The following is a 12,287-nucleotide window of genomic DNA, read 5'->3' as shown; positions in this document are numbered from 1 at the left end:
CAGTTTCCTTAGCAAACTTGCATTCCATCCACTTTACAGCCTTAACAAAGATGGGAGATGTAACTTTTTAAAAAACTGAAACAGCAAGAGACAAAAAAAGTTGCTGGTTACTCTGCCAGGCACAACTGCAAAAGGCACCGTATGAGGATTTCTGATTGCGCTTCACATTGCTGCTGTATTATCAAAAGCTGTTCTGAAGTTTTACAATTTTGACAGCGGTAGAAGAAAAAAAAAAAATCTAGCTCAACACTTTTGTTCTATCATTCAGTCTGTTCTTCACCACATTTTCTCTGCACAGACGTATACAAAGTAGGTTGAAAGTGAGCCTTGTAAACAGAGCCTTTGCTTCATTGTGTTTCATCTTTCTTAAGTTTTGACACAGCAGGTATGACAAACGTGTCCTTAGAAATTACTTTTGTCTCATATTGGTACAAGTACCATAGGAGAACATAACAGCTGAGTAGTCAAGAGAGATTTAGACTCCAAATCCTCAGTCTGTGTAAACTGATGCAACCTCAGAAGAGCTGCACAGCTAAGAGCTTTATGTTTACCAGTGGGCCTGCAGGTGTAATACAAATTTCAGTGAAAATAACAGGAGTTTTTCTATCAACTTAGGTTGAGGATTTTAAGTCCAAACTGAGTATTTCTTGAGAACTTTCTTTCCCTTTTTTTTTTTATTTTAATACAGTATATCTAGAGTTCCATTAAAGGTTTTTCAGGGACAGAATTAAAACACGGAAAAAGCATGTCTCTGTCTCCCTCCCCAGGGACACATCCTCTCCCTCATTGTCCTTAAAGGAGCAGTTGGTTAGGCCATATTATAACTTGGGGCTGGGGAAGCAGCGGAAAGGAATGGGACCACTCTTCAAAGTAGCTACCTTTTACACCAGCTTAGCCATATCAAAAGTCTACACCAACGCAGCATCCGAGACATCTCTGTTCTAAGTAGTGGAGGATGGCAGAAGGCAGAAAAAGCAAGAAACCAGTCACTTATGCCTTACGTTCTCAGGAAAACAGCCTTAAAACACAAGCAAACCCTGCACTTAAATCCTGACTTATTATTATAATAATCTATTGACATATACCAATATGGCCCTGAAGATGAGAGGTTTTCACAAGAAGTTCTCAATCCTGGAGCACCACGTAAGGTAACAATAATCTGTACCAGAAACTGAACAAGTGACAGGAGACAAAAACCAGAACAGTATGGAATAACAAATCAATTTTCCACATAATACAGACCATCCAGTCTACCATATTACTTAACATTTTTGCATTTATATTAAGCCAGAAAGTATAAACAAGAAATTGGCAACAATTCAGAATATTATTTTAGTTACGGGTAAAGAAGCTGAAGAACTTGAAAATGACTTAACAGTAATATAGATGGAAAATTTGATGGTAGGTTAAAATGTTGCCAATACAGTACATAAGGGAAGTAATAACGTGAACTCTTAAAGCATAGAATCTAAATGAAATGCAACTTCCGAAGGAAAAAAAAAAAACACAAAGCCAAAGGTGTCTTTAAGGTTGATTAAATGAAAACTGTTTTACCCTTTACTCTCAGTGATTTGTTAAATGCATACACAATAGAAAAGACACAAAATTACACAGTGCTGCATTTGACAAAGAAGTTTAACTAGTAATTTCAGAAGTTAGGCAGGCTTTACAAAGGACTTTAACCCATTTCATAGGCTTTTGTTTGCACTAATAAAATACTTGGTTGCTTTCCAGATCGCTCAGCAGACATCAAGCCACCATCCAAGTGCAATGTACAAACACACTGAAAAAGGAAGTTCCTGTCTTAGGGCTTTTTTTGGAATCACATTTTACTACTTAACCAAAACAAAAACAAACAAAAGGAGGGCTCAAAGCTGCTTCTGTCCTTCCAGGATGCTAAAAAGAAACCTGATAAACTGTAACACATCACCCCAACTTTCCTTTAGTTGTACTGTCTGCTCTAATTCACACAGCAATGAGCTTCTGCAACTCCCCTCTCACTTTTGCTTTTTGAGAGGGTTATATGCATAGCTTGTGGTCCACCTGGACAATTAATGTGGTTCACATCCAATACACCTTTGTCAACTGCTACGCTCTTCCCAAGGGGCTCTTGAGGGTGGCCTAATGAGTTGTGCTGGTGACAGTGGATTGTTCCTCACATAATGCCCAACACCCAGGCACATACAGGGAGAGGGAAGAAAGTAACTGGGAGAATTTGGGAGGGAACTGGGTGAGCTTCCCTCACCCTAGCAAACATGGAGCAGCTGAACTCTTTTCAGCTTGGCTTGTTTTTTTATTGAGAACGTACGTTTCTTCCCGGTTCCTGTTGCCTCCATAAGCACTTCTACGCTTGCTGGGTTCCTGTTGAGGCTAAAGCTGTCAGACACTTAACCAAACAACAAACACTATTTTGCTTGGGTGTTAGAGTGGATTTTTGGTTTTCTGAATCTGTGATTTTTAATCCCATAAGCTGCTTTGGGTAAGGGAGAGAACAGGTAACAAACAGACCTTAAGTTTAATCATTTTTTTCCTGATGCTCAGCTTTTTTTTTGGTGTTAATACCATTGTTTTGAGATAAAACCAGCACCATTATCCAACTGAAAAATCAGCAGACACCCTTGTTCCTCGTAGGGTGATATACTGCAATCATCTTTGTATTGTCAGACAGCCTACTGCTCCTGCAAGTTATTCATCTAAACTAATATGTGCAAGGAGGGAGATGCTAATGCCACTGTGCACACTGGTGGTGCTTGTCTGTCTAACGAGTGATGTAATTAATTGCATTTCTTGTATTTCTTCTCTTCCTGCACACCAGCCACCAGCCTGCCTTATTCTAATTATAACAACATACGCAGCAGCTACATGTGCTTTTCTTGCTCATTTTATACTTTGAGCTTTGCATGCCTTTCTGCCCCAAATCTCCCTTCTTGTGGCATTTATTCTCAATTACATCCACATGTTGGACATTGTTAGCTGAATAAAAACTGTAGCAACTATAGGGTGACCCAGAAAGAAAAAAAAAAGTACAGCAAGGCAACTAGAATTTGCCAAGCAATGGTATTCACCTGGTTTATGGTTAAGCTTTGCAGAAGGTGAACAATCAATCCAGTCTTTGAGTACTTTCTAAAATTTCAAGACAACTCTCTAGCCTTGTCTGACTGACAGATTAGATTCCCCTTACAGTTTCGCTTCTTATGTACTCTATTAAATAGAACTTCCCTGGAAGTTATGTGTACTGTGTCTAAAACATTTGCAATAAAATTTCAAAGCTATTTTTAATTCAATTTTGATGAAGGAAGCTTTCAAAAACTTCAAAGGTATCAGAACCTATTGTTAGACATGAGGCCACTTTTTGTCTTGCCTGGTCTTGAGTAATATGCATTGCTTGTAGGTGCCATTAACATCTTTCCCACAACATTTCAGTTATTTGATCGTTTTTTTCCGTTTCATTCATCCATTTAAGGATCAATTCTATTAACTTTTAGTAAAAGCTGATGATGACCACATATTTTGAAAAACCAGAACCACAGCAACTTTCATTCAGTGACCCATTCCCACTTCTTCCATATATCACCCTTCTTAGACTCATATGTAGTATATTACTCCATCGACTGTGTTTTCAAGACCAAGCCTTTAAAATATGAACATTGAATACAATGGTTTTCTTTGTTAAAAAATATACTTTGGACAGCAGCTAGATTTTAGTGTGCTGAAACCACCGACTCCCAGAGCAAACATTACTGTTATTTTATTCCCCTGGTGCCCCTGCATATTTGTATAAATATTTGCTGGTTGCCTTTTCTGAAACTGTAGGAACTTTGGAGCAAGAACTGCATCATGGCAGTTTGTGTCATGAAAAGCACGACTAAGTGCTACAATAATACTAATATTTCCTAGTAATTACGGTCATGGGATTTTCCTATGCATACAAGTTTTTTTTCCTGGTGTGTACTCTTATTAGAAAAATGAAATTTAGAAAAAAAAAAAATCAAGGCTGGGGAAAACAAACAAAGAACAGACTAAACACTGAAGAGTTTCACCATCCTGAACTAGGACTAAAAAACTAACATGAGTCACACAATTCAAAAGCAGTCATAGCAATAATCTAAAAATTAGGAACACTATTTTCATGTTGAAATTTTAAATTATTTTTCCAATATTACTTTAAAAAAATCAAATTCTAAATCAGCTTTAATTTAAAAAGTTGTCCAAAATTTTTTTGAAGTATAATATGTATTTTTCTAGAATCTTTCAAAATTATACTTTCCAATTAGTAATTTCTGTTTTGACTAACTGGGTTTTTCCAACAAAAATGTTTTGATAAAAAATTCCTAAACCAGCTCAAATAAAAAGTTATTTTTCAAAGCATGCTTTTGTCTTCCTGACAGTATCCTCCATGTGGAAGTAGAAACTCTTACAATTAACAGAAGGTGTATGCAGGGGAGGTGGGAAGTTTGGAAAGAGTGCTCCAAATGCCAGACCTATCATCTGTATTATTGTCAGATCTGGTGCGTATGAAGAGCCGGTGATGAGGGTATGAATTTAATGGTATTTCTGTACAATGAATAGCTCTTATGATGTATGATTCCCGAGGTGGTGTTGAAAATGTGATGAGGTGTCCATTTAAGACAGAAGAAATGTCCCAAGTAAGGAGCAAAATGGGATCCAGAACTGTGAAAACCCCATGCAGGGGAGGGAGGGAAGCAAGCATCGTTTTACTACATTTTACTGAATAGCAGTGTGAAGTTAAAAATAAAAACAGCAAGGATAAGAGCACAACTTTAATGAAGAGACAGAGAATATGTCAGCTTAGGAAGCTCCAAGGCCAGGCTAGCTCTAGGAGACAGGGCTGCCTCTCTTGGCTTCTCTCTAAATAGAGGTCCACTGTGGCCATGCAGAACAGATGAGTTGGAGCCTGGGCTTCCGTGAGAAAGATACCTGTCCAAGAAATCCTAAGAAGCTACGAAAAGAGACTGATATCAGATATAAACACAAAGTATTTTTCTTTTGCAGCTTTGTTTCCAAGTTTTATAATCAGAGAATTACTGCATGATTTGGAAGTTATCCCCAAAAATGTTGTAGATGAGCGCAACTGCCTGCAAAGCCATAATAAATTTGGATATTTAGCATCCATTTCCCAGCAGACTGCACAGCTCAGCTTGGGGATTGGCAGTGGTGTAACAGGACAGAGAAGGAAAGCCTCAGTTAATGTACTTGAACTAATATCCCTCCAGCAGCAGAGAGAAGGTGGAAACATATTGTGTAGTTTTGGGCAACCACATATTGTGACTATCTCCTTGGCTCTCCTTTCTTTGATCTACACCTTAAGATCTTGTGAAAACGTAAGTATGAGGAAAAAGTCTCATATTGCCATCATTCCTAGGGTCAGTGGACAGCTTTCAATGTTAGTTGCCCAGACAAATGCCTAAGAAGAGCTGAAGGATGTGGTGGCAGTTGAGGGAATTGTAACACCTCAGTGAAACAGATAAATGCACCTCAGCTAATATTTTATGTCTTACTGCCATTCCTGTGCAGGTCTTTCCACTTCCACTTGATGCCCTGTAACTGGGCCCTTGCTGTACCTATTACCAGAGTGAAAGGTTGGTGGGAATGATTTAATCATTTGTGGCTGCTGATCTACCCAAGGAGGGCTTTTGTGTCCTAATTTTCTTTTCTGAATGCCATGATGCCAAAGGCAGTGCTTATCAATCACTTCACTAGGAACATGACCGTACTCCAAAACATATAGTAATTATCACAAAACCATCACACACACAAACACACTCCTCTACTTCACCTACTCAAAAAACTCACATACTGGCATATCTTCCGTTTTCCCCTCCAGCTTTGTTTACATCCTCTGAGATTTACATTCCTTGTTTAGCCCATGCAAAGGAAGAGATATTCCTGGCATCTGTGTGGGCATTACCATGGTTACCTAGTTCATCTGCAGCAAAATGGGTTGGTCCATGACCTGACACCGCAGCTCCAGGAACGTGTTTCTTCCTTGTCCACTGCTTTGCAACCTGTCCCGCCACAGCTGTTTTTTCAGAAAATCTGAGTGCAAGCAACAGTGGGGCATCCAACTAACTCTCCCAAAGTCTTCAACGCATTTTATTTGCCTGTATAGTTTGTCTCTAAGTGTGTTTTTTGGCAGGCCCATTCCTTGGTTTTCACGCAATTTTTCCAGTAAGCCATCATCAATAGCATACCTGCCGATTTTACCCGCTGCATTTTATTTGAGGACGCAGTATTACACTTGAAAATTTAGCCTCAAAAGCATGCTTATGAGAACCCCTGTGACTACACAACAACCTGGGTCTGTCAGGGAAGAACAAAAGTTTGGGGCACAAGAACGAGGACCGTGAAGTCTTAAACAAGGGTCTCAGCTGGGTGGGGGGAACAAACAGCTTCTTCCCCTGAAAGCAGTTTGGGTTTCATTGGTGTCACAAATTTTGTACAATGTACAAGTTGAAGAAACTGTCATCTACTGAGATATTAGCAAACCAGGCATCAAACATAAATAAGCTCTCAATATCAAATGAGGTATAAACAACAAAATATTGATAAAATATAATGAAGACAGAATTCAATCCAGGCAGAAAGCATATGTGTCTCCACAACTGGCTCAAATTTTCACTGAAACAAAACTTATCAACTTTGTTTTTCATTCTCACAGGTTTTTTTCCAGGCAATATTTATAACAAAACAGATATGTATACTGTTATGAAGAATCCCTGTTCACATCATTCATCTATTCCCATAATTAATGTTTCAAATATTCATAACAAATTTGACCTATTTAAAGAAACTTAAAGCAATGATGTAATCTCTGGAAGTGGTACACAGAATATGTGTACCACACAATGTCAAGGCAAACACAGATGTATCTTATGGTGATTCTGAAAGCACAAATACCAATGAATCTCTGCGAGGAAAGCAAAAGCTGGCAAAATTAAAAATGGCTTTGTAGTCATATAGTTATGTAAAATAAAGTTGTGAAGTTCTCCAGACCTGATTTAACATGGCTGAAACAGAGCGGGTAATTTGTTTGCATCTGAACGGCAAAAAAGATCAGTCAAATGAAAAATGTACACAAAAATGACCGACTCGTACACGTACCTTTTCCATTTATTGTTAATGCTGATGCAATTGTGGCTGTTACTGGCACTGGCAATTGTGGCACTAATGGATGTATCCTTGGTCGGCTCCCCATCCTAGCACGCTCTGCACCAGGTCCTAATAAAGCTCCCACCGGTTTTTCTGCTGCTACTTCTGGTGCTACAGAGTCTTCTTGATCCTGCTCTATATGGTCCATTTTATCTGGGCTTTCATTCTGGAAGCCATCAACTGTTGTCCGGCTCTTAATTGGACTTTTGGGCACTAGGATTTTAATACCTGATTTTGCAAGGTCCATATTTTTCCTTCCAGAAAGAGATGGTGAATTGTTTTTCCGGAACTTCTGGGTTGCAGAAAAGAGTTGATTATTTTTTGACTCATGGTCTTTACCCATAACTAAAGATTTAGTGGATGTCTTTGAAAAAGAACTATTGGTAGATCTAGAAATTTGTTTTCTGGCATTATTTGGAGAGGTCCTGTTTGTCCTGGTTAATGTGCTTTCTTTCTGCTTTTCATTGTGGCGTCTGTTAAATTCATGTATATATTCCTCACAATTAACAAGGTGCTGTTCTGGCTCCCAAGTATCATCTTCACTGTCGTATCCTTTCCATCGCACCAAATACTCTGTTTTTCCCTTCTTGTTTTTCCTCTTGTCAACAATTCTCTCTACCTGTTAAAAAGGAAAATTAAACATTAGACATGGGCTGATATACAACTCAAGTGAGCAGCTTGCATGCAGATAATTTGTTAAGTGTAGATAAGATTTAAAACTACTCTTGTAGTTCTGTAATTCCGTATTGTAGCTCTATAGCTTACAGTCTTTCACAGCTGACTGGAAATTCCTCTCTTTAAATTTCAGATTGTTACTTCCATCTCATAAAAGACGTTCTAAAATACCAAAATTGCTCTTCAGTAAGTATTTTACATGTACAAGAATCTGAATATGACATATTACAGTTGACAATCAGCACTGGCCCCAGCAAAGTTTTGACACCAACTTCAACATGGATAGGGTTTCCCTCTTTGAATATAGAGATCATGTTTAAATATGCTGTATAAACACAGTGTGTTTACCTTATGAAACTTATCAATTTGGTATTGTTTAAATAATTTGCTTGCTTAGCATAAGGCATATGTGAGAATCTCTTACTTACAGTGAGCTACCCTTTAGTTACCAGGGACAACATGGTACAGCTCAGAAACTGGGGCAAATACAGAATATTTTTTATAGAGGCTGTTCTTCCTGTGAAAACAGAGAACTTGTTTTGGCCTGAGTCTTTGATACACATACTTGAACAAATTACCATGCCTCGCTTATCTGCAAATAGAGACTATATTTATGTCACAAGTATTAAGCATGCACATGCTACAACTGCACGTGGGACCCACAGGCTAGAGGAATTCAGGCACTGGGGTAAAGCAGACAGGGCAGACAGCAGCAGCTGCAGGGACAGAGGCTCATGCCTCGTACCAAAACTCATGCCAGTCATGCTAGTCCCGCAGAAAGGGAATTCTTTTACAGAAAAAGATGTAAGTGCAAGGCTAGTCTCGGGATTTCCCCTTTTTATTTCATTTTTCCTACTCAGGCTGCTCCTTCTGGTAAATCCTCCAGCCCACTTCATTTCAGTTATGGGACCAATACAGCTTTCTTCCCCATCTTTATCTTTCTTTCGGTTATTTAAAAAAAAAAAAAAAAGAGGGGGGGGGAGGGGGAATGGGATGGGACTACTGCTTATTAACTACTAGCCCTAGTGCTTAGTCCCTCATGAACAAACACCACACATGTAAGCTAAGATAACACATACCTAGGAGAATCTCTGAAGACCAGTAACATTTACTGGAGTGGCATTTAACCGAATGGAACATCTACAGAACACTTTGGAAGGACGGGAGGAAAATACAGGTATGTATGTCATTACCAAATCATATGACTGTTGACAACAGATTCTTTTAAGAGTGCATGTCAGTTTAATACGTGGCATGTTATCGTAATGTACTGCCTGGTTTTCAACAATGAGGTTAAATGATTACTATTATTATAATCTCAGCAGCAATAAAACTACACATCCTAGAACTTCATGTGATACCCTGCAGGTGTTGTACTATGCTGTCCTGTCATTAGGATGTTGCATAGCCTTGTTTGCATAGATCTTAAAAAAAAAAAACAACCCCTCCCCCAAAACAACAACACACAAATAAAAACTAAACACAAACTGTCAGACTAGCTCCACCTTTACCTTGTTACTCAGTTGTACAATTCAATACATTTTACAGAGAGTAATGCTATATAAATTGTCCAAACATTATTTAAAATGTTAAAATACATTAAAACTATTTTTATTCTGGTTATTTACCTTTTTAGTAAAGTTACTGGACTTAAAAAAAACATACAGCTAGAAAAATGAAACTATTATTTTTCTATGAGACTATATTTAAGAACATCTTAACAAAAAAGCTACCCCGAATAAGAAAGTCATTATGGAGAAATATGCCTTCAAAATTTTTTTAGTAGAGACTGAGTAAAAAGGCCTTCAAGTATTAAGCCAGAAATGTTAAATTAAAAAATAAAACCAAACTCATGAATCAAACTTGATATATTGTCCAAAAAGCAGTTACTGCAATAGTCTTGCTTATCCTCTCTCCCTCTCTCAACCTTCTAAAATGGATTTTAAAAATATGATTCTCTGAGAAAGATCTCTACTACTAGGAAGGTACTTTTATTTTCTAGCAGGAAATCTTCATAACAAACAGCATCGATCACTGAGCACAAATTTCTACTAACGTCTTTAAATACTGAAAGGCCACCCATTAAGGACATGCCCTTCTCAAGTAGGAAGCCATCCCTCTCATCCAAAAAAACAGACACCTTGCAGAGATAACAGATGAACTCTAGAACAGGAGATGCAAAAATCCATTCCTAACCCGATGATTTATAGAGCAAACAGAAATGCATAAAGAAACCCATTACATTTAGCTCTATTGTCCAAGCCTGCAACAAAACCTACTTTGACATTGCTCTTTTTGATTAAAAGGAGATTTTTTTTTCCTATCTTCTTATTTCTTTTTTATTTACAACACAAAAATTATAGCAATTAACCTGTGATACACAATTTATCATGTGGCTTCAGAGCTTTAGTGAGGGACTTTTTGCATTGCCTCAGCTTGATTAGTCTAACTCCCCTAGGACCACTTGAAAAACTGCTCAGGAATATTCTACCTCAATACTTTTGCTGATGATAACAGCTACATAAGTGTTTCTCATCCAGATTTGGGAAGAGGAAACTGGAATGCTTCCACAATGCACGCAGGGTTTGAGTATAGAACAGGAATAGGAATATCCATCCTGAACTAGTGGCTTATTTAAACTCTTTCATGGCAAAAACAGAGACTACAAACTTGTACTTCTTTTCCTACTGAAAAAGAAAGCTTGTCCAAGTCATCAATTTCTACTTTGGTATATGGTGGTGACATGACATGAAATACAATGTGAGACACCTCAAAGTCTTATGTTAGAAGATACTAATGACTTACATCCAAATATTAAAATGAAAACCAGAATATGACTGGGTGGGGAAAAAAGTCTACATTCCTACTTCCTGACACATCAGTTATGGCATGGTTTGATGATATAGCTAACCTGTTGGAACAGCTAGGTGACATCCACACAGGCAGTATTGCTTCTCCCCCTGCTACTGTCGCCCTGGAGCTGATTGGGTGCTTTTCTGATCTTATGCCGAGTTAGTTCAGAGTTAAAAACTGGCAGACTGCCCCTAAGCACCAGGGGAAGAGCAAGACCACATCCTTTGCCATAATCATGCCAGAAATCCTGGCGTCAACTAGTTCGTGCCAACTATCGTTTCTACAGTGTCCAATGCCTTCTGCCAGGGGGTAGTATTTATTTTTAGTAATTAAAAGATTCTGTACTGCCAGGATTTGCTGCTAATGGTTAGTTTTCAAGTGTTATAGAAGAATCAAAACAAAATGGAAAATTATATAAAAAGGAAAGATAAAACAAGCGTGAGGGAAAGTTATCAGGCAAACTATCTGGGTGGCAAAAGATAACATTTGCCAGTTTATTTTAGCATGCTAAGTTATCACCTTCCCCAAATCAGGTACTGATCAATGACAGTCAAATCTCAGACAGCAGAAAAACAACGGACTGCTCAGAGGTATAATCCAACAGTGGAGTGCCCAAATTATAATCCCCCACACCATAATTGTATCTGAGATTTCCCATCTGTAAAATGGTAAATCTCCCTTCCTTCCATGAGTGTGGTGAGAATTGGTTCATGTTTGCCTTCTGTCCCTGAGGAAACAGATACTTTGATTTTAATTGCTTTTATTAGCAAAATATACCACATTTACACTTTTTCAAAAAACGGACAAGAACAAGATAAGGTTGCAGGCCGAAGTACTGTTTGGCTACAGCTGCGCCAGGTGAAAACAGCAACACTGCAACTGCTCCTCCCTGTCCTCTGCTCAGAGACAACAGCTCCTCCCCATCTGTCAGCACAACTTTGTGTGTAATTATTCCCTAATGTAGTTCTGTCAAAGTGACCTGGTTTAGATATTAAGAATACCTGAGCTAACGTAGGCATCCTGAAATAACTGGTTTGGAGAGCAGCCACATATGCAGTATTTTCTGACACATCTAAGAGAACTGCAATTTCCAGCAGAGGACAAACACCTATGGGCAGTACGGGTACAGTAACCTCTTCGTTCTGCTGCGGTCTGAAAAAGGACACGCAATCTTAATCTGCAATGAAAGATCTTTAGTTCAGGTCAATAAAAGTAAGCATGAAATTCAGAAGGATGTTCTCAGTCCAAAGCATTGTAATTTGGGCACATTCATAAACTCTATATAAGGCATACTCTGTGTGTGTATGTGTATATATATATATATATGCGCGCTATATATATATAAAGATCATACTTTAATTTAACAGAAGATTTGAAGAGATTAAACTAAAAGTACAGCTGTCAGGGGCGGCAACAAAAAACGGAATGAGCAAAATAAACATGTAAGTAGGCATGTAAATATTCAATGAACACTACCTTGTTTATCATAAACCCATTTTCCATTCCCATCATGTTCCTCTCTGTCCTCACATTCATGTCAGGCTAAATTAATTTAAAGGTAACAGAATAGAATCTATTTGACTTCATAC

The 12,287-nt window shown here is 38.2% G+C and overlaps 1 protein-coding gene across 3 annotated transcripts in view; it reads right to left on the bottom strand.

Annotated features, from left to right (window-relative positions):
• Positions 1-12,287, bottom strand: part of CDYL (chromodomain Y like) — a 107,372-nt gene that overhangs the window by 50,484 nt on the left and 44,601 nt on the right. The window contains exons 2-3 of one of the 3 annotated variants that reach the window (XM_072853228.1): positions 11,700-11,850; positions 7,123-7,789 (exon numbers count right to left, since the gene is read on the bottom strand). The exons of 1 other annotated variant lie outside the window; for it this stretch is intronic. In XM_072853228.1, coding sequence (XP_072709329.1) covers positions 7,123-7,789; positions 11,700-11,717 — 685 coding nt within the window. In that variant the 5' untranslated portion in view covers positions 11,718-11,850. The remainder of the gene's footprint in view (positions 1-7,122; positions 7,790-11,699; positions 11,851-12,287) is intronic. One more of the 3 variants, XM_072853229.1, reaches the window with a different exon arrangement.

This window comes from Ciconia boyciana, chromosome 2 (assembly GCF_034638445.1).
Source record: "Ciconia boyciana chromosome 2, ASM3463844v1, whole genome shotgun sequence".
Lineage (NCBI taxonomy): Eukaryota > Metazoa > Chordata > Aves > Ciconiiformes > Ciconiidae > Ciconia > Ciconia boyciana.
The sequence above is the reverse complement of the archived record's forward strand: the minus strand, read 5'-3'. Positions and strand labels throughout refer to the sequence as shown.